The 26,403-nt window shown below is 41.7% G+C and overlaps 5 protein-coding genes across 7 annotated transcripts in view; 4 read left to right on the top strand and 1 right to left on the bottom strand.

Moving 5' to 3' along the window:
• Positions 1-60: 60 nt before the first annotated feature.
• Positions 61-8,632, top strand: slmapb (sarcolemma associated protein b). Of its 2 annotated transcripts, XM_035643881.2 has the most exons (11): positions 61-205; positions 2,285-2,400; positions 2,697-2,757; positions 4,754-4,882; positions 5,002-5,076; positions 5,214-5,516; positions 5,961-6,231; positions 6,363-6,534; positions 7,090-7,224; positions 7,654-7,741; positions 8,149-8,632. In XM_035643881.2, the coding sequence occupies exons 3-10, from the start codon at positions 2,706-2,708 to the stop codon at positions 7,735-7,737; spliced, it is 1,221 nt and encodes a 406-aa protein (XP_035499774.1). In that variant the 5' UTR covers positions 61-205; positions 2,285-2,400; positions 2,697-2,705; the 3' UTR covers positions 7,738-7,741; positions 8,149-8,632. The 2 variants fall into 2 exon arrangements, with proteins under 2 accessions (XP_035499774.1, XP_035499775.1); XM_035643882.2 differs by lacking the exon at positions 7,654-7,741.
• A 3,833-nt stretch (positions 8,633-12,465) lies between these two features.
• On the top strand, positions 12,466-15,902 carry abhd6b (abhydrolase domain containing 6, acylglycerol lipase b). Its single transcript, XM_035646285.2, has 8 exons — positions 12,466-12,590; positions 13,105-13,261; positions 13,426-13,539; positions 13,648-13,780; positions 14,467-14,624; positions 14,715-14,769; positions 14,874-14,974; positions 15,449-15,902. Exons 1-8 carry the CDS (start codon positions 12,466-12,468, stop codon positions 15,626-15,628), a joined length of 1,023 nt encoding a protein of 340 aa, XP_035502178.2. The 3' UTR covers positions 15,629-15,902.
• A 336-nt stretch (positions 15,903-16,238) lies between these two features.
• Positions 16,239-19,461, top strand: kctd6b (potassium channel tetramerization domain containing 6b). Of its 2 annotated transcripts, XM_035646396.2 has the most exons (3): positions 16,241-16,413; positions 17,583-17,685; positions 17,930-19,461. In XM_035646396.2, exons 2-3 carry the CDS (start codon positions 17,659-17,661, stop codon positions 18,614-18,616), a joined length of 714 nt encoding a protein of 237 aa, XP_035502289.1. In that variant the 5' UTR covers positions 16,241-16,413; positions 17,583-17,658; the 3' UTR covers positions 18,617-19,461. The 2 variants fall into 2 exon arrangements, with proteins under 2 accessions (XP_035502290.1, XP_035502289.1); XM_035646397.2 differs by lacking the exon at positions 17,583-17,685 and having other exon boundaries at positions 16,239-16,413.
• Positions 19,462-20,874: 1,413 nt separating this feature from the next.
• On the top strand, positions 20,875-24,427 carry LOC118317576 (small integral membrane protein 4). The gene is made up of 2 exons (XM_035646398.2): positions 20,875-21,270; positions 23,771-24,427. Exons 1-2 carry the CDS (start codon positions 21,117-21,119, stop codon positions 23,866-23,868), a joined length of 252 nt encoding a protein of 83 aa, XP_035502291.1. The 5' UTR covers positions 20,875-21,116; the 3' UTR covers positions 23,869-24,427.
• Positions 23,966-26,403, bottom strand: part of ognb (osteoglycin, paralog b) — a 5,090-nt gene continuing 2,652 nt past the window's right edge. Inside the window, exons 2-7 of the mRNA XM_035646393.1 lie at positions 25,952-26,095; positions 25,760-25,835; positions 25,324-25,488; positions 25,028-25,230; positions 24,827-24,919; positions 23,966-24,689 (exon numbers count right to left, since the gene is read on the bottom strand). Coding sequence (XP_035502286.1) covers positions 24,519-24,689; positions 24,827-24,919; positions 25,028-25,230; positions 25,324-25,488; positions 25,760-25,835; positions 25,952-26,050 — 807 coding nt within the window. The 5' untranslated portion in view covers positions 26,051-26,095 and the 3' untranslated portion in view covers positions 23,966-24,518. The remainder of the gene's footprint in view (positions 24,690-24,826; positions 24,920-25,027; positions 25,231-25,323; positions 25,489-25,759; positions 25,836-25,951; positions 26,096-26,403) is intronic.

Here is a 26,403-nt window from a genome sequence, read left to right as displayed (position 1 = left end):
CACAACCCCACAGGTCAATCCACGCCGGGGAGAGTTTAGTCGTGGCACATCTGTTGAGTCGGCTTCGCTAAGTGAGGAGGCGAAGAAGAAGAAGAAGAAGAAGGGGGAGAAAACTTGGCCGCGACGTTCCCACCTCCTCCCTACAACGCGACTCGACCCCGCATCACTTCTGGTTTGCCAACTGGATGGATCGCTCGCTCGACGCGTAAGGGCTGAACGGCGACACCCACCCAACACGCCGATTAGCTAACTTTGAATAATGTTTTCCAACTTCGAACGCACTGCTGCTTCCTGGAGCTAGAGAGCCAGAGAGTCAGAGGGGCAGGCCCCCGCCCCCGTCCCCGACTCTGCCCCCGCCGTGGCGTCACCGCGCACCGTTAGGAAGTGGAGCTGAGAGGCAGCTAACTTACGCTAACTTAGGCTAACACCATGACAACTACACTACAGCCAATCAGCAATTAGCCCGAGGCTAGTTAGCTAAAGCCAATTAACGCTAACTCGTGTCGGAGTTGCTTGGTGGTTATATACGCGCAGTTGAAATACTTGTTCGAACTATTTAATCAGATTTAACTCTATAACTCCTTATCAAATTCATTTTAAAACAGCACCAGCTAACCCAAGGGTGTCAGTTTGTGCAAAACCGTCCAAAATAAAAAATAAAATCTAAGCTAACCTAGCTAAAACTAGTTACTGAGGTTTTGGTTCTGAAATAACTGTTAACTGGATTTTGTATTACGTTCTCTGTGTTTTCTTTCTAACAGCTGTTCAAGATGATTTGTTCATTCTCTTTCAAGTGAGAAGTGAACACAAACCCTGTGGAGAAAAGACAACTAGTCTTTCTTAAAATGCTAATTTGCAGTATGAGCCATAAACTCTTATTTTATGGTTGATTATTGACGAGAAATGTGTCAATGATTTGCAACTTTATATCTTAAACCTTTGCTTCATTACTAACTTGCCCGACCAAGGTTTAAAGTCTCAGGCAGGAGGCAGTAGTGGCCACACAGCAAAATCCAAACACAGTCCTAAGGTAACCAGAAGGAACTGGATATCCCTGATTCAGATGTATTGCTATTGGGCAATAAGTAGGTTAGTTGCTCAACCGCAAAGCCATTGTGATTGGCTGCTCCACCAGGACAGACTTTGCAATGACTTGTTGGACACTCGCTCACACACACACACACACTCTGCTGTTCCTTCCCTTAAGAATCACAAATATTCAAAGAGAGTCAAGATGAAAAGTTAGCGTCGGAACAGGAATGCGTGGTGTGAGACTGTGACATTTGTATCAGCTGTGTGAGTTGCAGCTATGATGTAGCTTTCTTAGCTCGTCAGTTGAGTGGACGCCCATCTGCCTTTTCTTTTCAGCCCTTCCACCGGGGAATACGGAAGGTTTATAGCAGAGCTGCTGTTCATGACTTGGCATTGGCGCCAATTGGCAGTTAAATATCACTTTGACATTCTTTTATAGCTGCAATGATGAGACAATTAATTGAATAGTTGATTGACAGAAAATGTGTCATCAACTATATTCATAATGATAGTTATTCTAGTGATTTTTCAATCAAAACCGTTAGATTCACTGATTCAGTCTTCTACATGTAAGGATTTGATGCTTTGCTTTCTTATATATGATTTTATACTGAATATCTTTTGAATACATCTCCATTTTTATCTCAGACTCACAAACATTTCAGTGCATGTTGAGGAGGATAACAGTTGTATTTTATAGTCCAGCTAAACAGAACATACAGTTAGTCCCTATGTAATCTATACAACTTCAGCCTTTCAGGGTGACACGCAGATCTAACCCTGAAGGCCAATAGCTCATGAATTTAAAGTGAAAATGGAGTGGCCTAGAGGGCAAAACAAAAAGAGGTGGATGCAGTACCAATGTGACGCACACTCTCACACTAGCAGTCCCTAATCTGTGTCATCCTGTAGATTTTTTAACATCAGTACCAACTGGCCAGAGAGCAGCTCTGCTACCCGGACAAAACCTCTCTGTGTCAGTATGCAGCTGCAGCTTCCAAGATGCCCAGATACATGACCTAGTGTGGCGGGGATGAGGACCTCAGCCACAAAATGAGTGGGGGTGGGGGGGTGTATGTTTTTCAGGATATTCACCAGAATTAAATGTAGTGTTTCCATCTTAAGCACAATCCCAAGTATTTTGTCTATATACATCAATTAGTTATTTGTCTGTACTGGCCTCAGGCCAGGGAGTTCTTTTACACCGTGTTTGTCATCCCCTCCATGACCACCACCCCCCCTCTTTCCACAGCTTGGACTGCTCCATTTGGCATCTGAAAAAATCTGATAGTTGGTGAGGAGTTCTTCATGTCAGAGACTGCTGTAGCCTCGGCACAAAGAGTACTGTAGCTCCTGGACCCCCTTAAGGTAATATTTCCTGCTTGGTTTCATACTTGACACGTATTAGCACATTTACTGCGACCAAGTCCTTAAAGGGACATTTCTCAGTAGCTTTGCTGGTGTCTCTTCAAGTATTTGTTATGTCTTCATAGATGAACCTGAATTTTTGTGTTTACCTTTTCAAAAATCAAATTCTTAACCACAACATCAGCCGTCATCATTTTGGTTCATTTGATGTTTTTTGAAAATCTAAAATATGTTTTTTTTAGATGTGTTTATCTATTCACATGATACTGTATGTAGTTATACTTTATGTTTTACAGAGCAAGCAAATGGACGAGAAAGAGTTGAGTGACCCCCTGAATAATGTGGCATTGATTAAAGGTAAATAAATGTTTGTTTTTTTCCTCTAAGAATGGACAGACACAATTGAAGTGGATGACTTGGCATTTGTTTTGCTCTTCAAGTAGCTCTTACCTGACACAGCACATCTTACTAACGGGCAATGTGAGGAGAGAAAAAAAGCATGAGTCACAGCTTAAAACGTATGCCCGGACCTATAAGGACAGCTGGGAGGCTTGAGAGCGCACTGTGCTGTAGATGGCCTCGTTTTAGACGCTAATCAGAAGATGGAGTCTTTGCACAGAGGGCACAGCGCTCTGACATTTAGGGAGATGGCCTAAAATAAAATCCAGAGAATGATGAAGCCAGTACAACACAGTGAACGCGACATGAATATCAACAGTGTATGACTCAGACCATATCTGCAAGCATGTTTGTGAACGAATCAATTTTGCATGATGGAAGAATTTGTCACGCTACACTGCACAGCAAATAGGAGGCACATCCCAACGGTCTTCACAACAACAGTAGCTCAGTCATTTCAAAAGGAGTATTTCTCTGTTTCAGGCACATACAGCACATTTTGTTACTGTAAATATCAACTCTGGGCAGTTTGGATTAACAGTTTTTATCGTGATTCCCTGAATAGTGGAGACACTCGGGGCGAGCAACGCTAACCCGTCGATTCGGTTAAAGAATGCTGTCACGTTCATTAGGGAAGGAAACCGACAGCGGGGAAAAGATGGACCATGAGGGCTCTAGCCTTCAGCACTTGAGCTAAAAAAAGACTTATGCCTACATTTTTTTCTGTCGTCACTTGAGGCTGTGTGATGCTCAGTATCCCCAACTAGTCAGCTGTATTTTTACCCTAAGACTAATCCCATTATTACTTTGTCGGGTGTCATCCGTGACACGAAGACATAAAGGCTATAATAACCAATGTTACTAAAGATAACCGTTGGATGCCCTCATCTGAGATGCTCTTAATCCCTCGTGCTCTCTTCAGAGGGCTTTTATCTTTCAAACAAACCAGACTCTTGACACTTTAACAGGGAGCCCACTCACATTCTGACCCGGACTCATACATATGCATGCATGAAGGGACACACAACCTCACACACACACATATGCAGGACACGGCACTGCCTGCCCATCCTTTGTCTGGCACACAGCAGGGTGGTCATGTGCTTGAGTCAGAGGGTGCCACCAGCCTCCAGCTGTCGCTTCATACCCATTCATTTTGGGAGTATTTATCAATGTCATCTGGTGACATAACTAGACAACATATGAGTGCGTGTGTTTGTACAGTGTGTTAAGACAATGAAATCACAGTTTTCAATAAAAATGCAGGAATTCCTAAATGCCTCGGTACACTCTTGTGTCCTTTTATGGAACACATGCTTGACCTGTCACGACACTTGTTTTTCGCCTCTGCCAAATGCTCGCTATGAGATGAGGTCATCTCTTTTCCTAGCCACGGTAGATTAGGGGATCAATCTACTGGGCATTTGCAAAGCCCAAGTATTTGCAGGGTTTGTTTCCTCCTCTAGGAAACACAACAAACCCCTGTGAATCTTGGCCAGTCCATTCCCTTTGTCTATTGTTTCCAATAACATACTACATAAACATGCAATGTAGATGTGCCAGTGACTCATATGTTGCTGTGATGACGGACAATTTTGAATAAAAGCTGGGATTAAAAAAGATAATATACACGTCTATTTCTGGGTTGGCAATTAGTCCATGTAATGGACCCATTTTTAATATCTTGGGAAATCATCGCGTATGCCAGCCCTGATAAAATATTTGGGTCCGAGGCAGAATTAATATGGTGGAACTTTAGGTTGTCTTTCTGTTATAACAATATTGAAATGTCATTATTATTACCTGATTTGTCATTATAGTTTAAACTTTACTCTCTAATGTTTCTGTATGCGCTCCAGTGAGGAAGGATGAGAGGCTTTGCCCTCACAGCTACATACTCTCATGTAGGAGATAATGGATCTTCTACCACTTTTGTTCTGCATTTCTCTCTCAGATGACCTGACCAGGTCAAACATGGGGTCGTCTGGGGACTCGGAAAAGATATTGCAGCGCTTGAATGATGAACTTCGAGAAGCCCAGGACCTTGCTAATACAGAGAAGCACAAATCCATGGAGCTACTAGGTAACATAAAAAAATCTTTGATGCTAAATACCCACAATTCCATTCCACTTTATAATGTGCATGCACATGCATACAACCACTCGTCAAATACATGCAATAAAGCCAATTATATATTGCAGGTATCCTGGAGGAAGAGAGAGAAGAAAATAAGCAACAAGCTGATGAATCTGCGAAACAGATCAAACTTCTTCAAGGTAAATGTTTTTGTTGTATGAAGCCTCCTGATCTTGCTTGCAACGTATGGACTGTAAAGTGGCTGAATTGTGCTGCAGTTTTGTCCAAATCAAAATGTCATCACTTGTAATTTAACGGCTGACCCCGGTGCGGACAGGCCAGCTGCGGCAGCTCCATGATGAAATCGGCGTCCTCAGGGAGCAGATTGATGTTTCCTCCGGTTCACGCGACGAGCTGCAAAGTGCACGCGATGAGGTGAATTCACTGAAACGTGCCCTGGAGTCGGCCACTGCGGAGCGGGACCGCGACGTGGCTGCTATCCAGACTAACCTGGCAACCGCCTCGAAGGATCTGGACAAGTGGCGTCAGACCGCCAACAAATACGAGCATGAGATTGAAAATCTCCAGTGTGACCTTCAGCAGCAGAGCAAGCAGTGGCAGAAAACTGCCGAGATACAAGGTACTACATGGTGCAAGTACACATATTTATACTCAATGTAAGGACAATAATATGACTGTACGACTCAACACAATAATTGTAGCCATGGTGTTATTTTAATTAAGTCATTATGTAAATGATATTCCTGAGGTGGGTAGTTAAATCCTTATTTTTGGATATTTAAAAATTAAAAAGTAATATGATCTGCCTAAATGAGATGAGATTGTTGGATTTTTACATTGACTGAGAGATTTGTAGCTGTTAGTTTCTGTTTTCTGTTAGTGTTCCTTAGGGCAGTATGGTTTGAAGTATCTGAAATCTGTTTAGTCTCCAGCATGAAGAGACTTGTCTTGATACACTAGCATGTTCAAGCTCAGAGATAATTTTAACTTTTAACAATTAAAAATAGAGAATCTGCTCAAAAATGCACCATTACGTAAAACTTTTCTCTTTTTTTTTTCACAGCTGGTGAGCTGCAGTCCATGCAGGCGGAGTGTAACGGCCTTCAGAAGGAATGCTCTGTCCTGCGATCTGAGAGGCAGGAGATCGTGAATAAGCACCAGAAGGAGAAGAGCAGTCTGCAGAGTGAATGTGCTTCCCTCAGGGCCGAGAAGGAGGAACTCACCAAGACTCACCTGAAGGAGAAGGGAAACCTACAGAGTGACTGTGCCGCACAGCGCTCCGAGAAAGAGGCCGTGCTGCAGAAACAGCAGCAGCTGGAGAAGGAACTTGCCGGGTCAGTGAGCAATAGGACCACAAATGCAGCTTCATCAAACCATTTTGTTACATGTTTTGCTCGACAGTATACCGCACAATTGTCTGTTTGTGACACCTATTGAACTCACTGTTGTGTTTTGTTTCTCCTAGTTCTCGTGCCCAGAATGCTGAGCTGACCAACAGCCAGAAAGCCCTGGAGAGATCCCAGCAGGAGCTGGAGAAGAGGCTGGCAGCCCTGCAGCTCCAGCACCAGCAGGATAGCACCAAGTGGCAAAGCCAAGTGGATGAGGCAGACAGTCGCAGCAGCGCTCTGCAGAGAGAGGTATGCTCCCAAAATAAAAAGACATCGACCTGAATGAGCTCTGGAGTTTATTTGTCAATCATCTCACAATCACTTCCCAGAATCATACTGGCTCAGGCTTACGAATATTTCAGCCTTAGACCTGACCATGACGAAGTGATGTTTTAGGCCTCAGATCTATGTTATTCCATTTGTACATGCGAGTACATGATTGTTAATTGAACTGTGAGTTGGAGCAAAACAATCCTGAGCACAAAGCAGCACTGTGGCAGATTGGATCTGCAGCAGCTGCTGACCAAGCTGCTTTACACAGCCAACGTTCACAAGGTGTTAAAGTATTTATGAAACTTCCTACATGCAATCTCTGGTAAGGGTAGAAGTTTTCCTTTGAGGGTAAATAGAGTCACTATTTATTAACTCACACGAATGAAAGTGGAAACCGAGCGCTCTTATAGTTGCCTTCAGTGCACAAGATTTACACTTGACAATACAGAACACTGAAGAAACAGATGAATATGGTCTTGTTTTTCATTGAAAATTAAATGTTTATTAATATTACTGATGGTTTTTTTGCAGTGTGAGGATGCTAAGACGGAGCTGTCAGACCTGAAGGAAAGGTATGAGAAGACTGAGCAGGAAAAGCAGTCGCTCACAGATGAGCTCGGGGAGTGCAAAGCCAATATGAAGGACTTGCAGGAGAAAGGAACCAAGGTGAATGTTTTGTCTATCCAGCACTCAATAGATATGAGATGACAGATTCTCTAAACAAAATCACACAAGTGTTTTGACACATGATACGTGAAGAGTTGTGTAAAGTGTAGTAAATAAGCAAACGTCTGCAAGTTGGGTTGGTTTTGGGACCATGGGTTGAACTGAACATCTGCTTTATTATGTCAAACATCTTCAGGCACAAAAGGTGTTCACAACATGTTTTTTTTAATTATTATTATTAAGCTTTAGCACACCTGCTCCCCACAACTCATCCACAATTTTTTTTTTTTATTGTTGCTTTTAGACATTGAGATTTACACAAACAACACAGACACAGACTACTGACTGAGGGGTTTATTAATAAAGCTACGCCCAACTAAAGTATGTCCCACTGCAGTTGATTACTATAATATCCCTTCCCTTCTGTAGACATCCCTATTGCTGCCTGTTCAAGCCATAGTCATCGGCCTTATCCTGGCTTTGCTGTATTGGTGCTTCAGCGCATTGTGGTAGTAAGGTACACATCACTCCTGTCGAGTCGGCCGACATCTTTCATTCTCATCAGTGTCTTTTTTAGATCATTGCATGACATAACCAGGTTTTCCTCATTTTCCCAGAATGCCTTCCTCTGGGGAAAACTCCAAAAATTAACGTCTCTGAAATCTAATCTCTTCTAATCATTCAGTTCCAACATCTGACATCTGTTTGTCTTGTCTGGATGCCTATTGCTTAACAAGTGTGTCTCCCAGTTGGCGTGGATGGGCTTATGTTTATGTGAAAGAGCTGTTTTTATCTTGGTGTTCTCTGTGCACTGCATTGATCTCAGTGGCAAGCTCCCTCTGTCAAAGCTTTGGCGATCCCCGGGTGGGCGTGTTCATGTGGCAATGCTCATGTTTTCCATTACTGTGTCGCCACTTGTTTCAGAAGCCGTGGATGATCTGGGGGCCTGTGGTTGCTGTGGCTCTAACGGCTGTGACGGCTGCTTTGCTCTTCAGGACCTGAGGGCAACTCGCTTGAGAGAACACGAGTGAATCCATATTCGTCTGCACTAAAAACCGAGAAACTTGCCCCCTCATCATATCTGCACTGTTAATTAGGAGGGCTCATACTTAACACTGTTTAATTTCTAAGATGTTCTATTTTAGATGGCAGAGACGTTAATAAAAGAATGTCATGTTTATGTGGAAATGAATAAGTTTGTTTGTATGTCTCGTGTGAAGCAACTCCAAGTATCTTTTTTATTTTGGCTACTATTTTGACTTATAGTATTATCCATTAACGAATGTAAAGAGACTCTACACGGTTAATTCAAAATATATATGATGATATTTTTGGAGTTTGAACCTCCCCAAATGTAACGCATCTCTGTAATTGTCAGAATAATAATAAATAATAAATGTTCACACAATATTGCAGCCCCTAATCGAGTGCACAATGAATGCCCGTGTTACTGTACATACCAATACATTTGTGGATGGATTTCTGTTGGCTTTACCATTATCATTGTCAATATCGATAAAAAGATAGAAAGGCCTGTTGTGCACATTTTAGCACTGGAGAAGCTTAATGAGCTGGAATTTATGTTGTAGTTTTTCAACAGATTATCATTAACAGAACCACGGCACTCGCCCTCAGAGCCACGTCTCTCATTGACCAGATTTATTTCAGGATGGCAAATATCCTCCTCTTGAATGTTTGTGTTCTCCTTTTCATTTAAGAGACTTGATGATAAAAGAAAAACCTACATTTATTTAAGCCAATTATTATTGTTGTTTCTGCACCACTTGCCGGCCTCTCTGGCTCAGTTGACACTGCAACATTTTCTACTATTTACCAAAAAAAGTAAGAACAAGAAACTACAGTTTTGTTCCTCCGCGTGATCGCACCAATGAAAACACGGACAGGGTTAAGTTCGGAGCAGCAGACATTTCGTTGAAAATGGTTATCCACCTTAGACTGTGCAAATATTACATAACCCAGCACAATGCGGTATTATTTAAATGCCTTGATTGTATTCAGAGACATGGGGTCAAATATTACCAGTTGCCTCCACAAGAAACTGGTGTAAAACTTAAATCTAACCTAAATTTGGTTTTTCATTCATTTTTCTATTGGTTTAATGTTTGCATGGATTATATGAATCTGTGAAAGATAATATAATTTAATATGATACTTTATGATCATTTTAAATGTGTTCAGTTCCCTTGTAAATAAGTACGTTTTTTTAAAGAATAGTTTCTTTGGTTTAAAGTTAATGAATTATTGCTCTTAAATCTAAGTGACCTCAATTAAAGATTTTAACCTCATAATTAGACCCTATAGTGGATGCGAAAGCAGTTACTGAGGCCACCAATCATTGTGGAGATGACCTTCTGTGTCTTCTGAAACATCATCACTCCTTCCTGCTGACTTCATTACAGAGCAAACAGGTAAGTTGTTTTTGTGTGTACTGCCGTTTACCATGTTTTTAATGTTAATGTTAACACTTTGTGTTGGTCATCGGATTCAGCCATCCTTGGAATACAGTGTTGATCAAACATTTTGCAAGATATATTTGCATGTGGCAATGTCTTTCAATCCATTATTTTCTATTTTGTTTTAATAATTAGCAATCATCTTTTTAATTTTTTAAATTGACATTCCCATGATTTTTTCCTCCCATATGGCCAGTGTGCTTTTCCTAACCGCCTACCTTACGCACCTTTTCCGACACCAGAAGTGAGCAGACCGTTTCAGACCATTTCAGTAACTTTCAGAAAAAAATTGTCTGACGTTCATGCCCACTTCACGAATCCCCATATTTAAACAATATTGCATCTCCCTGCTCTCTATGCTGCCTTGCTTTTCACTCCATCTTCATCGTCAAGTTTGTAATAACTACACACACACTTGGGTTTTGATGTGCTCAGACAGCACATCTGTTCGAGCATAACCCAACCCTTGCTTGTCCTGAGGAGTACGATTACTCTGTGGCTCTGTGGCAGGTTTTTATGGTTTTAAGCAGGAGGTTAAAAAAAAACCTGATTATTATCTCAGCTTCGTGTTCAAACTATAAATTACAAAACTGGAGTCATGGGGCTTGAAAGATGGGGACATTTAGGGAGAAAGAATGGTCTAAATGAATGATGTAATGGTGTTGGCTGATGGGATTTGTGGGACTAAAAATGATGATATCTTCGCCTCTGCTGCCTCAATTTTGACAGTTTTTAAAATCTGTCTCCCACTGCAACCTCACTTCTGATGAAGTGCAATAGTAAATTATTGGGGTACCTCTGTAATCTGGTGGAGGTGTGACATAGTATCACACGAGCACAACTTGATCCTCTAATTTAATGGGACTGCTGTGGTGGCCTTCAACTCCACTGGAAGATTACAGGGTTAAGCATTCTGTGCAGTCACACCCTTGAAGCAGCTGACCACCACACGGAGGGCAAAGCTCTGCAGGAGGATGCACAGTAGATTTCCCAACAGGATGAGATGTCTGCTGCTAAATATCAAATTGACCAACGGTGTTAAGATCATCGCTCTGGAGGAAATCGCTGGGCCTGTGTGGATGGGTTGTCCGCACCTGATCCACATTTGTGTGTTGCTATATTGGCATTTCTGCTCTGCAGGCCTCCCTGCGTCATGGCCTCCTCTCAGGATACAACATACCGACCAGGGTGATGTAGCTAATGTGATGTGAGGGTCTCACTCAGACAACCAGGGGGATACACTGTGTGTGTGTGTGTGTGTGTGTGTGTGTGTGTGTGTGTGTGTGTGTGTATGTGTGTGTGTGTGACATGTGAGCACTGAGGGCTGCCCCTATATAAACCCAAGTATGAGAATCATTCCCATGCAAGGCGAGCCTCTCTGCAGAGTTGTCGTGTTCAATTGTTCTGCTCTAGTTTGCATATAGGTCATCGGTAGACCGGAGATGCAGCAGAATGGCGCCCGTACTCTCCATTAGATGATATTTACGTACTGTGTAATCTTGGGCTTTGCATTGCTTTACGATCTGATTAATGCTGAAGTCCTGGTTGTACAATACAAATACCTAGAATCATTTAACAAATATCCCTTACCACAACACAGTGGATATGTCAAATCTTTTCAGCTGACCTCTATGGTTTTTGCAAAGTCCGTCTCTCAAAGTTGAGTTTGTGGAGCATCAAAAACAAGAGATTATGTTTTTTCCCCCCCTGTTGTAATAGTTTAAAACCAACTGTAAATGGCTGAAATACTTTAAAACAGCTACGTTATTTCAATATAACTCATCTGTTCCTAGTCGTGATTCACTACATGTTTTATGTATACATGTCTGCATGTATCAAATAAAAAGACTAGCACACGTAAAAACACTGACATGTACATTCAAATAGCTGCAGTCATTTTAATGTGCAGTACACAACATCCCAGGGATCTGCTGAGTCCATATGACCTCTGGAGGGCAGTATGTTCAGGGGGATGCTCCACTGGTTCATCAGCTCAAGGAAAGGAAACTCCCTCATAACGCCTCTGGCAAAGGTCTGAGACAAAGGTCACGGCCTGTGGTCCACATCTGGATCAGACGTCCATTAGACCTCAATCATCAACTGAGGCCGGAGTGATGACGTCTCACGGTTGTCATGACACCCAGTGACACCTTCACCTCGGACTCCAGTAAACCAGGGACACTCACTCACTCACTCACCCTCTGCCTCCATCATGACACCCAGTGGTAAGTTTTGGACTTGAGCTTGAATCCTGAGAGTTTTTGACTCAGTCAGAAGCAAACTCTGCCCTGTACGTTCACTTTAAATGATTGACCGAAATGCTCTCATGGCCCGGTTTTCCCACAATGATGAGTAATAATCAATGGATTTATCCAGAGCAAAGATAATCTGCCGGGACTAACTGCACTGCAAATGGGCTAGGTTTCTTTTTTTCAGAAACATCTGTCGACTCTTTATACTTTCTGCAGTATATCAACGAAACCTGCAAACTACAGAACCTTCTGACTGTCAATCTGATCAGCAGAATCACAGAGGTCACATGTTTGTCTGTGACAGAAGAAACAAAGAGGGGGAAAAAATCATCTGGTGAGTAAGTTTTTACATTTTCGAAAAAACGTGGTGTAATAAAAAAAGCTGTGCACAAATGTGGAGCAACTATTATTATTTGTAACATGAATAAATATGCTGTACATGTACATTGCTAAAGAAACTGTTGTATCAACTGTGTTAATGTTTTTTTTTGGGGGGGGTGGGGGGTTTGGCAGCCATGGCTGCTGATCTAGACGTGGTGAACCTGTTTATTATTGCTGGGGGAACACTGGCTGTTCCCATTCTGGCCTTTGTCGCCTCCTTCCTTCTCTGGCCCGCAGCTCTCATTAAAGTTTATTACTGGTAAGGAAAATGACTGTGATGTCCTGTCTTCCACTTCATATTTTAAAATACTTGGTGTGAATGCCCTCCTAGACAAAAGGCGAGAATTGCTTATTCTCCTAGAAAGAATAAATCCCTCATTTTTCAAACCCCCTCTGATCTTTAGCTACTGGATGAGCTTGTTTATTAAAGTGTTTCGCTTGGATTCACAGAAAACCAGGTCATTCGAAAGTGTTCACATTCTTGCCACTTCTTTATTATTTATACCATCACGGTTATTCACAATATTAAACATGTGATTAAGGACTGGATATTGTCCCACATCATTCACACTAAAATTACTTTAAATTTCTGTGAAAGCATAAACAGAAGACCCTCGTAAAACACATACACATTAGAATGAGAGTGTTGTATTTAGACTGACTTGCAGAAATGTGAGTCTGTCTTTTCAAATGGCTAATGTAACCTTTTTGAGCACAATTCCAGTGAAGCGGTGCCTCTGTGAGTCAGCTCTAATGCGCCTGCTCCTCCACAGGTACTGGAGGAGGACTCTGGGCCTGCAGGTCCACTATGCAGACTGTGGTGGGTATCGGTTCTGTTACTCGCACAGAGGAAAGCCTGGGATGAGACCTTCCATTTTAATGCTGCATGGCTTCTCTGCTCACAAAGACACATGGCTCACTCTGGTCAAGGTCAGGGTGACACTCATCGTTTGTTGCTATGAACTTGGCGCACTAATGCAACAGGTTTTTGCAGGTTTCATTTTCAGTGTTCAGTTCCTTATGAGAGTCTTTATTAGCCTCCAAACACGCATTTACAGTTTTTGAGCTTCACTTTGTACCTTCTGCTGCTCTAGTATCTGCCAAAGCATCTGCACCTCGTGTGTGTGGACATGCCTGGCCACGAGGGAACAACACGCACCAACACAGAGGATTATTCCATTCAGGGGCAGGTCAGGAGGATCCACCAGGTACACTGAAGAGATAGCTACTGAAGGAAATACTGTACATGAATGTATTTGTCAGGTCCCCAACTCATTCCACTGAATATCCTTTTTTTTGTCCCTGATTCTTCTCAGTTCGTGGAAACCATTCGCTTGAGCAGGAAACCTTTCCATCTGGTGGGAACCTCCATGGGGGGGAACGTAGCCGGGGTTTACGCTGCTTGCTATTCCTCAGAAATCTGTAGCATGACTCTCATTTGCCCAGACGGTCAGTTACTATATGGAAAGTGTGTGTGAATGTGTGTGTAAGCACTGCATGTTCACAACTTGACACCCAACCAGTTTAGTCTGTGTGTGTTTGTCAAGGTTTATCAATGGGCAGTTTACTGTTTACCAAAAAGAAAGGTGGGACCTAGAGCCCTGTAAATAATTTTACACTAAAAAACTTTTCCAACCATTGAGAAAATAATCCTGGTGATCATCATAGTGATATAATCTGGGTTATATTAGATTGGCTTGTAGTCTCCAAAATGTCAAACATCAGTTTCAAAGCGGAGGTGTGGGGTTTGAAATACACGGACAAAGTAAAACCACTGTCAAAACAGAAGCAAAATCTGATACATTCTTACATTTAGTTCAGCATGGGTCAACAAACTGTTCAAATGTGGGACCCTAAATGTCCTTACGTCAGTCAGACCTTGAACTTTCCTTCGACCCTTTGTATTGTCCGGAGGGTCCAACTGTAAAGTCCATGTGGATTGTGTGGGGTTTCACTTTTTGTAAGCTCGGTCTGCTTAAGACTTTAAGTAGCATTAAGATAATGTTTTGTTGTAGACAGACAGATGGAGGGATGACTGATGGAGAGAGAGAGAGAGAGAGAGAGAAGGATAGACAGGTTGCAATCTTGTTCTATGCAAGCGTGCGTCATCAGAAAACACTGATTTCATCCTGCAGGTATCAGACACCCGTGTGAGACCAAATTTGACAATCACCTGCAGGACCTCGAGCACAGCAATTACACATTAAACATCCCGCTGATCCCCACCACACCCGAAGAGATGGAGGACATGTTCAGACTGTGTTCCCACGTTCGCTTTAAAATCCCTCAGCAGGTGTGTTAAGGATCAGAAGAAAAAGGTGCAGGATAATATTCACCCCACTCAAATTTTCTTGTGGTTGTTTAAACGTGTTTTGTTGTTTAGATTCTTCAAGGTCTGGTAGATGTTCGACAGCCTCACAACACATTTTACCAAGAGGGTTAGTTCACTTTGATATAAAATGTTACGATATCCCATGTAAGCGTACAGTGTTGTCCATGTGAACTACCAGTTATTTGATTTCTTTCTCTCTTTTTCTTGTAGTATTTATGGAGATTGTTGATGAGAAGTCAAGATATGCCCTCCAAGATCACCTACATCTGATCACTGCACCTTTACAGGTGATATGGGGCAAACAAGACCAGGTAACTACAATAAATCCGGGCCTTGTACTCAGTGTGTCTCCTTTATTCTTTATCCGTTGTTGTACGTGTACAAATGACTACAGCTGTTAGGTCTCCATTATACCTGGGCCATGACTCAAAGAGGGAAAAGCTGTCTAACTTTATTAGCGTTATGACTTGTGTATATATATGTATATAAACGTCTAAATTTCTGTTGGAAAAAGGGGGTTTTAAGGCAGCTTCCAGGTTTTTTCAGAGCCTTTTTCAGACCCTGGGTACTGAGATCCATTGCCCTTACTACTACACCCTTGATAGCAAAGCCTATATAAACACAGAGGTGATTACCTGTGGGCTTTTGCTTCTAAACTAATCACAATATTCATGCGACTGTTTACCAACTTGTAACTGAAGGTTCAGGCTGCTCAGTCTGTTTAGAGAAACCACTCTTATACCTACAGTACATATAGACATGATGTTCATCCCATATTTGCCCAGGTGGTGGATGTCTCTGGTGCTGCGGTCATTGCGGAGGCGTTGCCTGGGTGCCGAGTGGACCTGCTGGAGAACTGTGGCCACTCTGTGGTGATGGAGAGGCCCTGTCGGACGGCCAAACTCCTCCTGGAGTTCATCATTCTGCAGCAAGACGCCAGGGGCGGCACGAAGAAAGCTTCCTGAACATAACTTTCAATCAATTCCCTTTTCCACTGTAACTCATCCCGTGGTCCGTAGACACGTCACATGCATTTGAGGTCCACACTTCTACACTAATGTAGGCAATTTCCAACCAGTGGCGCTCCACAATTTCATAGATGTCGCAATGAATCGCATTTAATTTGTGATGTAAACTGGACAGCAATAATAAAAGTCCCATGCGTGTAGCACTGTTTGGTTGTGTGCAGATGAGCGAATGGATGTATTCATGCAGCGGGGCGGCTGGTTGCAGCAGGCCCTCCTCCTTCATCCCCTCCCCTCCCCTCCTCTTCCTCTCCCCCCTTCCTCCCTACTCTCCCTCCCCCTCCTCCCATCCTCTTCCTCCCCCTTCCTCCCTACTCTCCCTCCCCCTTCCTCCTCCTCACCTCCTCTTCCTCTCCCTCCTCCCATCCTCTTCCTCCCCCTTCCTCCCTACTCTCCCTCCCCCTCCTCCCATCCTCTTCCTCCCCCTTCCTCCCTACTCTCCCTCCCCCTTCCTCCTCCTCACCTCCTCTTCCTCTCCCTCCTCCCATCACCTTCTTCCTCCCTTCCTGTCCCTCCCCTTTTCTTCACCCCCCCCCCCCCCCCCCCCCCCCCCCCTTCCCTCCCCGTGTGCGCAGTTCTGCTGCAGCCGAGCTCAGCTGCCCGGTGCGACCAGCGTCACACGTCAACGAGTCTCTGACGGCATCGTCGGATGTCAACCCGCTGCTACGGGATAGCACCAAAGGAAAAAGTCCAAAGAAAGGTCGGCCAGTCACAGAAGAGCGCAGGTAGGAAGAGCTTTGATTTGTTTTAAAGTCCACTTCACTTCCTGGTAGTCTAGTGAAGACCCCGGCCGGCGTGAACCTCGAGCAGCAGCAGCAGCAGCAGCAGCAGCAGCTAGTGGTTAACGCTCCACTCCTGCTAGCTAGCTAGCTAGCTTAGCATGCTAGTTAGCACGTCAGCTAGCAGGACGCGATGAGCACGTCCAGTGTCTCGCTGTCTTCATGTGTCCAGACCTGATGTTCACATTTAATAACACACACACACACACACACAGTGGAGCGGTCAGTTGATAACGTCAGTCGATGGTTGTGCTGTTGAAACCGAGCCACTCACAAAGTGCGTGTGTCTGTGGTCGTGTGTTGATTCACGAGCGTCAGGTTTCACTTTCTGTGAAGAGACACGATTGTTGTGATCTCCGACACCAGTGAGTCGTAAGTCGCTCCGGTCAAACGCGTCTGCTGAATTCATGTGACGTCAGCGAGGAGCCGCGACGGTCCATCGATTAGTGATCGATCGGCAACGGTTTTGATAATAGATTAGTCGGTTCAAGTAGTTTCTACCAGGAGTCAATTCAATGTGAATATTTTCTGGTTTCTTTGCTCCTCTGTGACAGTAAAATTAATATCTTTGGTCTGTGGACAAAACAAAACTTCATGTTGGGGTTTGAGAACCATGATCCACATTTTTTACCATTTTATGGACCAAACAACTAATCGATTAATCGAGAAAATAACCCACGGATTAATCGATCATGAAAAGAATCGTTAGTTGCAGCCCTAATGTAATGTAATGTAAATGTCTCTCTCTCAACAGTAATATTTGTATTTAGTAGTTTCTGGAGCTTTCAATCATATCACATTATCTTCATTCTTGTTGGAATGCAGAAGTTCAAATTCATTTTTATTCCGAGCACATGAAATAGAGCAGAGAGCGATTCAATCAATCAATTTGTTCAACTAATCAATCAAGCCAAAAAGGAAAATCAGCCTGTTCTCTGCCTCACAACTGTGTGGATGCGGTGGATGTCTTGACTTTGCATCGAACTGAATGTCTTCGGGTTCCAGACTGTCGTTTGTTCAGGCGTACGTTCAGTGTGTACTGGATTTGACTGTGTCCCTCATTCATCTGAACTTTGTGACAGCTCACGTTAATGTGATTTGTTTCTTTTTCTTAGGAGAAATTGAAGTAACCCAAACCATAACTGTTCCCCTCTCTATTTTGGTTCTGACCAAGTGGGTATTGTTCTTCAAATGGATAATGGAGACTGGGGCCATAGGGTAAGAGATGGAAATAAGTCTCGATTATAGAGCAATTTCAGATGTGAAGAAGACATTATTATTATTATTATTACACCTAGTCAAAACTCATGCAGTCTCAGACAACACCACAGTAGTAAATCTTGTGAATCTGAAATCTACACTGTTCATGTCATTGTCCACAACTGCAGTATGCAAATGCTGACTGACTTTAACTTCACAAAAACATGATTCTTGACTTGTTCTCTGCTCCTCTTGGCCCCAGATGACTGCTCCTGTTACCCTGAACGTGGGAGGCCACCTGTATACCACCAGTTTATCCACCCTGCAGCGCTACCCAGACTCCATGCTGGGCGCCATGTTCAGGGGAGATTTCCCCACTACTCGTGATTCCAAGGGGAATTATTTCATCGATCGGGATGGAACACTTTTCCGATACATCCTGAACTTCCTGAGGACGTCCGAGCTCACCCTCCCCTTGGATTTTACAGAGACAGACCTCCTGAGGAAGGAGGCGGACTTCTACCAGATCGAGCCGTTGATCCAGTGCCTCAGCGATCCCAAGCCGCTGTACCCTCCTGACATCTTCGAGGAGGTCGTGGAGCTCTCCAGCACTCGCAAACTGTCGAAATACTCAAACCCGGTCGCCGTTATCATCACACAGCTAACTATAACCACGAAGGTCCACGCCCTCCTGGAAGGTATTTCCAATAACTTCACCAAGTGGAACAAACACATGATGGACACCAGAGACTGTCAGGTGTCGTTCACCTTCGGTCCTTGTGACTATCATCAAGAGGTGTCCCTAAGGGTTCTCCTCATGGACTACATTATGAAACAAGGTTTCACCATCAGGAACACGCGTGTGCATCACATGAGTGAACGTGCCAACGAGAACACGGTGGAGCATCACTGGACTTTCTGTAGACCAGCTATCAAAGTTGAAGACTGAGTCACACCACAGATGATGTGGGTGAAATGTATCTTTTATATTACATAAATCTTTTTTCTTTTTTTTTACCCAACACATTTGGCCCCCTTTTCAGTAATGTATTACCAATAATTCTTTTTTTTATGTTGATCAACGTGTCTCTTGACAGCACAAAAACTGTAAAAATGTGAATTCTGGATTTATTAAGTGTTTGATAAATCCAGAAGACTGTTATCATAGAATAACACTGTGCTAACAATACATATTTGACATTTCTTGAGGTTACAAAACAAACTTTTTTATGAAGCAGAATGAACTTATAATTATGATTTTATTCTTTAGGGATACTATTAAACCCCAATGATGCAAATATGTGGCTGCATTGATTTTATTTTAAGCAATAATTGTGTTTTTAATGTGATTCCAATACATGCATCTGTTTAAACCTAAAGTGGGAAATAAAGTGATAGTGAACATGTTGCCATGAATGTAAATTTAGACCACGATCTCTGAGCAAAAATGTAAAAAAGAAGAGATTGTAAAAGTTGTCTTGGTCACAAGTCAAGTCACAATAAGGAGTGTCCGTCTTTTTCCTTTTCTTTTTTGGACATCTTAATAATAAATTATAATAGTCTTTACCCCAGTGTCTTTCTGGAGAGTTGGCAGTAGGTTTTAGTCTCTTAGAGTATGGTACTATTTCTGAAGAACCTGGTAGCTGTTGCATGTCTGTCTTGTATATATTTATGTGTATTTGCTGTGTGTGCTTTGCATTACAACGTCATACTGTTACACTTCAGAGGTCAAATCAACATTGATGTGTTTGGTCATCCGAGCCAAAATAAACCCATTTGTGTATTTGTCAGTTATTCAAATTTGCTTGATTCAATTTTATTTGCATAGCGCAAAATCACAACATACATTGTCTCAACGCACTTAACATAGTAAGGTCAACATTACTGTTACTTACTGTTAGTTTTTTTTTCTTTTTTTTAATCATGTCTGGAAATTGTGGTGCTGAATACGCTTTAAATTTGCAGCTTCCGGTTTAGCAGTTGATGAAAACCTAATTTAGAATATTGAGCCTTAATTAATGTGATCTCTTCATTTTAAAATGGCTGCTTTGAAAATGGTCTTTTGTGGCCATACCATTCTCAGCAATGAGCAATGCAAAAAAACAAACAACCCCCAGAGAACAGGAAAAACTCAGTATTTTAATTTCCTTATCATCTGCTGATTTGGCAGCTGGGCATTAGAAGCTGAATCCCGCGTCGTCAGAGTAATGAAGTGAACACGTTTACCACTGGGAATTAAATCTTTCCTGGTGACATTTATAATGGTGATAGAATTTGAGAGTGACATGTCTCACATCGGCCACGCTGCCCGTTGGACTTCCTCCTATGCACAAATTATAGGTGACGGCTAATGTTGTCTTCAATAACATTTTGTGCTAGAGACCTAAACCAATTTTTTGTGTAAATTGAATGCTGGGAAATTAAGTTTTTCATAATTGTAGTTAAAATCTTTTAGTCCAAATTATGTATTTTATACAACTTACTGTATATTTGTGTTTTTCTTTGGTGTGCCAGTGCAACCCTACCGCATTATTTGATTTCCACCCAGTGATTTACTTTATAGATTATTCATTGAATTTGGAAGGCATTAGAAAAGAAACATGCTTAATGTGTTTCTTATTGTGTTAGTAATTTGAAAGATATGAAAAACTGTTAAAAAAATATAATGGGAAAACATTATAGGGATGTCCATTATCGTATAGACAACTGCACATATTCTATATAAATAGAAATATCTATATATAAACAAATATAGTCATTTTTTTCTTTCTTTTGGACAATTAAAATCTAAAATATTGAATTGTTTCTTCTTCTTTTTTTTTTTTTACATTAATCTTAAAATGTTTGGTTTAAAACCATAACTCAAATTTGATAAAACGTAAGCTAGCAAAGGCGAACAACGCAACCGGATGTTGCTGCATTCACCAATTGCCGGCAGCATCGGCAAAAGACCTTCTGTAGACACCCTGACAAATAACGTATTTGTTATAGTTTGTTACCTGGTCAAACTAGACAAACAAGTAGTGTATATATTTGATAAAGACAGTGTTTAGTGGGACATATGTGTCTGAATCAAAAAATCCCTTCATTCCTAAATAAATGTAATATCAAAAGCTGATCTGAGCGATTTGTCAGTATTTGGCTTCAATGCGGTTTAAACGACATGTCTTGAACGCAGCATTCGGACTCTTCGTGGGTGCGTTTGTTTAACCTTCCAACGCCGAGCCACCAACGGCTCTTCTCTACATTCCAACCCACTCCGCTCCTTTGCCTTAAGACAGATTTCAAAACGAGCGCACCCTGTCAAGGTTGCTCTCATAACATTGGTTAGGGACAAGGAACAGGTCCAATGTCGCACTGTCCGTAACCAACTCACCTCAGGAAGTTACCCTCGGCACCGCAAACCCGTTTACCGAGACACGACCTGTGTGGCATGTCCTTTAGCCACGATGCTACATCGGAGTACAAACCTTAAATATGTGCTGAGCCTCTTCCCGGGGAAACGTCAGCTCGGGACGTACAGGTTCCTTCCCGTCTTCTTCTGCATCGGAGGGGTGATGGAGTGGATCATGATCAACGTGAGGATCGGAAGAGAAACCTTCTGTGAGTGTCCGTTCAACAATACAGCGTGGGCTCAAACCCGGTATCTAGCTAGCGCGATGTTAGCCTCGGTATGTAAAACTGTTCAGTGTCTGTTATCGGTCGCTTACATACAAATGGACCCAGATGGACTTGTCAAGTTTCTCGCCTAAGTTGGACTGAACACGTCCAGACCCGCCAGGTTGTATTACTTATTCTCTGTCTGTCCAAGCTGCTTCTCATAACTTTGGACGTGTAAGGGACGACATGTGATTTCCCCCCAGTTGCAGCAGTGTTCAGTGAACCTAACGCCAGGGCCGTTTAAATTTCAAGGCTGCCTTGGGGCAAGAACATGTTCTGGGGCCCCTAATGCCCCCCCTACCCTGTTCATGTTGAATTACTTCCCCATGCTTCCACAAACCAACCAACACTCCACAGCTTTTATGATAAAGCTGATTCATAAAAGGCTAGTGAATAAATAGGTATACATATTTTTTATTTTTTGATCAGCAACAATGCAAAAAACATAAACTCAGCATCGTTCCCATTTTGACAGTTTGCTCTAGGCCAAACAAGTCATTTTAATCTGTTGAATTTGCTATTTTGTGACATTTTATTCACTGGACAACTAATTGTTTAGTTAAAAAAAATAACCGTCAGATGTGTCGTTCGTGAAGATAACTGTTGGTCACAGCCAGATGATGTAACATCAAATGGCCACAATTTTTCTTTGTTAATTACTTGAAACAATGAGGGACAAAATCGAAGCTCCAGATAGACACAATAAAAAAAACAACACTAGATTATGACATTTGTCAGTTGGTAACCCAGCCTTGTCTACCACCAGGACTAAGCTTGTATAGGACCACAGCACCCTTGTCATCCTGTCACATATGTCCTACATCTTTCCCATACTGCAGACTCTCCCCAGTCCTCCGCTCTACCACCATTAACGACCAAATTTCCCTATTGTGGGACGAATAAAGGAATATCTTATCGTATCTTATTAGGAAATATGGAGATAAGTTAGAGAAAGATGATGAACAGACATTTCAAGTATCTTACATTACACAGTTGGCAGGCAGTAGGGTCTGGGAAGAGCTCATGACATTTTGGGATTAAGAAAATGTTTACTTTTTTTCTCCTTTTTTTAAACATTGGAACATTTTTATTGATTAAAATAAAGGCATATTTAGTGGGATGTTATTTAGGAATTTGTACAATTTGTTGAGGGCTGTAGGCTTTTCTAATTGGCATATTTTGAGTCGCTATATTACACTGTAGCAAGTGTATTTTTCATGAGCAGATAACACATAGTTGTTGTTTGGCAGTGGTGGAGGTTTGTGCTCAACTGAGATCCGTCGTAGTTGATAATGTATTAGTGTTGTATGTAGCTATACCTGTAGACAGTAGATATACCGAATCCCTCAAAAGACTGAAAAGAAACCAGATCCTTGTGTTTTTCTGCTCTCACTGAACCCATTTTACATTTTCCAGATGTGCTCAAACATGTCATTTCAGGAGAACTGAGACGGCTCGAAATTCTCTTCTGTTATAAAAAGAAGAGAAAAAAACCCAACCCTGCAAATTTTATCCTGTTGTGTTCGAGGCCAACCCAGTACGCCTCAACAGTGATACCAGCACACACGATCTGGTGCATCCAAAATAAATACTGTTGTTTTCAATGCTTTTAATTACACTTTTTTTTTTCTTCCTGGTATGAGAAGCCAGAAAGGCTGCTGTGGAAAAAAGGTCTGTTGTGCGTTGCCGGCTCACTCTGATTTACAAGGGCACCTGAACACAACTGAATAGAACAGCGCCACTGTTGATTTTATTAGTAACACCTGTACATTTCAGTGGTAGAAAAAATATTCAGATCTTTTTCATAAGTATTATTGCAGCATTGTAGAAACATTCCATTGCAAATAAAAGTCCTGCATGAAAAATAAGTACTTAGGTTTTATCAGCAAAATGTAATTAACATGAGATGATTAACGGAAGAGGAAATAAGAAAAAAATGAAAAGATCTGATACACACTCTGTTTTCAGGCTTTGTCCCCAATCTATTGATTTTTTAATGGGATATTAGATCATTTGAACATCGATTGAAATGGAAACATGAGAATTTAGAAGGAATACATTTCTATTAGTAAGGGGTCAAAAGCCAAAGAGGTTGCAAACCCCTATTTATCTATCTAAGCTTGTTTTTTATTATCCATTGTGTAAAATCCGAAGTTTAAAGTTGCATAAAATGGAAAAATACTCAAAGTACAAGTACTTAATTGTACTTAAATACGGTACTTGTGCTTTCTTACTATCCACGTCTCGTACCTTTCCTACTTTGACGTGTCAAACTGTTATTATTAAGACAGGGGATGCAAACGTCAGCTGTCCACAATGTAGTCTCAGCAGTCTACCATATTTTTGCCACATTTTTTTATTCCCTGCGGATTTAATTGCATCCGAGCTGGCTATGTTACATGTATCTCATTACAGCCTCTTTCATTTATTTTTCTCTTGCCAGATGACGTCTACCGAAGAAAGCGATCAGAACGGGAGTACCAGCAGAAGATAGCAGATGGACTGATAGTTCTCGCTGAGCCTGCAGTCAAGTCAACATGAATTTGATGCAGACTGAACATGTGTCTTAAAGGACACAGTCTTGGACTCTGGTTTACTAAGACATCGTATCACAGTTATAAGCAGTCAGATGAAAAAATCTCGTCCAACATGCAGGTTTTATTGTTTATATGGTCTTTGGTTTAAGAAACATTAGCAACACAGCAAGGCAGAAAAAAAATGAATCACAACAAAAGTATAATTTCATGACAAGCAAACCCAGGTCTCAGTATTGGTTTGACTGTGAATCTGTTGATCTATTATGTTGAAAACATTGCATAGCACCTACCAAGACAGAACAGTACAAACCTACCAACTTTTAACTGAAGAAAAAAATTTAAAAAAAAAGAGCAAAAGGTATTTATAGACATCTTGGAGGATTTTGCACAGATGTGTCTTATACTGGCAGATGGTGCCGATAAGAAACAAAAATCACAATCTCTGTCTTTCCCTTCCCCTTAAATCCGTTATTTGATCTCTGTTTAATTCTACAAAAAAAGAGTCACATTGTTTTGAACTGTATTGTAGATTTGATTATATAAAATGTAACTTAAGAACCGTATATTTTAAATGGTGTTTTCACTGTCCTTCTGCAACACCCCCAACCCCCACTCCTAAGGTTCTCCTCTGTCAAAAGCATGCTTTGGAAATTTTTAGTTGTACCATCCAAGAGGAAGAGACAGCAGACAGATGAAGCTGTTGGGGTGCTGGGCCAGCTTGATGGGGTTCCCATCCAGCCTCACCTGTTCCATGTTGGTGCGGATGTAGTGACTGGTGTTACCTTTGCAGAATGTCTCGTCTGTTATGGTCGCGATCCTGTTGTTCTGTGGGAGATCAATCCAAGCAAACCAAATTGGCCCCATCACTTTAAGTTACTACATACAGGGGACAAAATCTAATTGCTTCTACAGAGCCTCCCCTAATAATTGCTGTTATTGCAGAGAATTACAGATGAACTTACATGCAGGTGCACAACATGAAGAGATTCCGGAAGTTGGGGCACTGCGGTTAGTTCATTGTTTCCAAGGTAAAGATATGCCAGTTTGGTGAGTTTCTGCAACAGCAAAAGATCCACCGTCCTAGGTCACTTAGTCTGTCACACATCCAAAGCATCAGCTGAATCAGTTTAACGTGCGACAATGAAAATGACTCAATCACTTACTTTAAAAGCAGTTGCCTTTACACCCTGGGTTCTAAGATTGTTGAAATTGGCATTGAATGAAACTAGCTTGTTGGGAAGTATAGGAAGTTTGGTGAGTCTATTTTCTGTAAGAGTGAGCTCCTCAAGATTTGGAAGTTTGGAAAAAGCTCCATCATCTATCTCAGCGATGAGGTTCCCAGTGAGGTCAATTGCTCTTAATGTGGCTGAAACAAAAAAAACAGAGCTTGCAAGATGACATTGACAAAGTGAGAAATTTGCTAATTATTTTTAAATTTTATTTTATGAGTTCTATTTACCCATGTCTGCAAAGTCTTGATTGCGTATTTTTTTAATTTTGTTGAAGCGTGCGTAGAGGTATGCCGTTTCCTTTGGCAGTGCTGGGACAGATGACATGTCAGGAGACACATCATCACAGTAAACAGATCCACTCAGGCAAACACACAGTAAACATGTCGGCAACTCTGAGGATGAAAAAAAAAATTGTTATTATTTTTGATCCAACCCGTTTTTTGCATTAGTCTTTTAATAAGTTGATGAATTGGTCTCAGCGATGTGTCTGGGCAGCTAAAACGCACCACACAGTTTCGAAGTGGACACTTGATCGGCCCCATTATTACATAATACGGGCTTTAGCTACATTCACAAAAATGTGGATGAATGCCTCAGCAAGTGTTGCATAATCTGTTTTGAAACAGTTGTCGAAAACTATTCATCTGTTTAAACAAACCTTACCGTCGGCTTTTGGAGCTGCTTGGTTGGCGTCTGAGTCCTGAGGGAAGCCATAGTCAGGAAAGTTCACAATGTCCCTCTGCAAAAAGAAGAAATCTTCATTAAAAAAAAAAAAACTTCTCTCAACTCAAAACGTTAATGTATTTCTTCCACCTGCTCATTCGGTGTTTAAACCCCAGAGAATATTGTTTTTACCTTTGTCTTTCTTGCTTCCATAAATTCATCTTTGGCTGCAGAAGACAGAATCCACGGGAGCATGACAGATGTGAAAATTAAAGTCGTTAATTGCATCATGGTGTCTTGGAGAGAGAAGAGCGTTGCTGTCTGCTAGGCTGGGATCTGAGGTACATGTGAGCAGGAAAAATTTTCCATCCAGTTTTTATTAAGCTGCCAGTAAGAAAGGAAAACTGACTTTAACTCAATACATGCTGCGTCTGTCCCCTAATGTTTTTACTGGAAAAACAGCGTGGCCCTGCAGGTTCCAGTTACTGATGGTAAAATATGTAGACATGAATAAAGTGAATTGCCAAAGCAGGCACTGAACTGGAGAGAAAACTATTTTTGAATTTGTTGAGGGTTTTTTTCAACAACTTAATACTTGAGTTCTCACAACAACTTAATAACAGCAAAAAGAGGTTAGACTTTTT

Source organism: Scophthalmus maximus, chromosome 3 (genome assembly GCF_022379125.1).
Source record: "Scophthalmus maximus strain ysfricsl-2021 chromosome 3, ASM2237912v1, whole genome shotgun sequence".
Taxonomy (NCBI): Eukaryota; Metazoa; Chordata; class Actinopteri; order Pleuronectiformes; family Scophthalmidae; genus Scophthalmus; species Scophthalmus maximus.
Note: the sequence above shows the minus strand (reverse complement) of the source record. Positions and strands in the feature narration are given on the sequence as shown.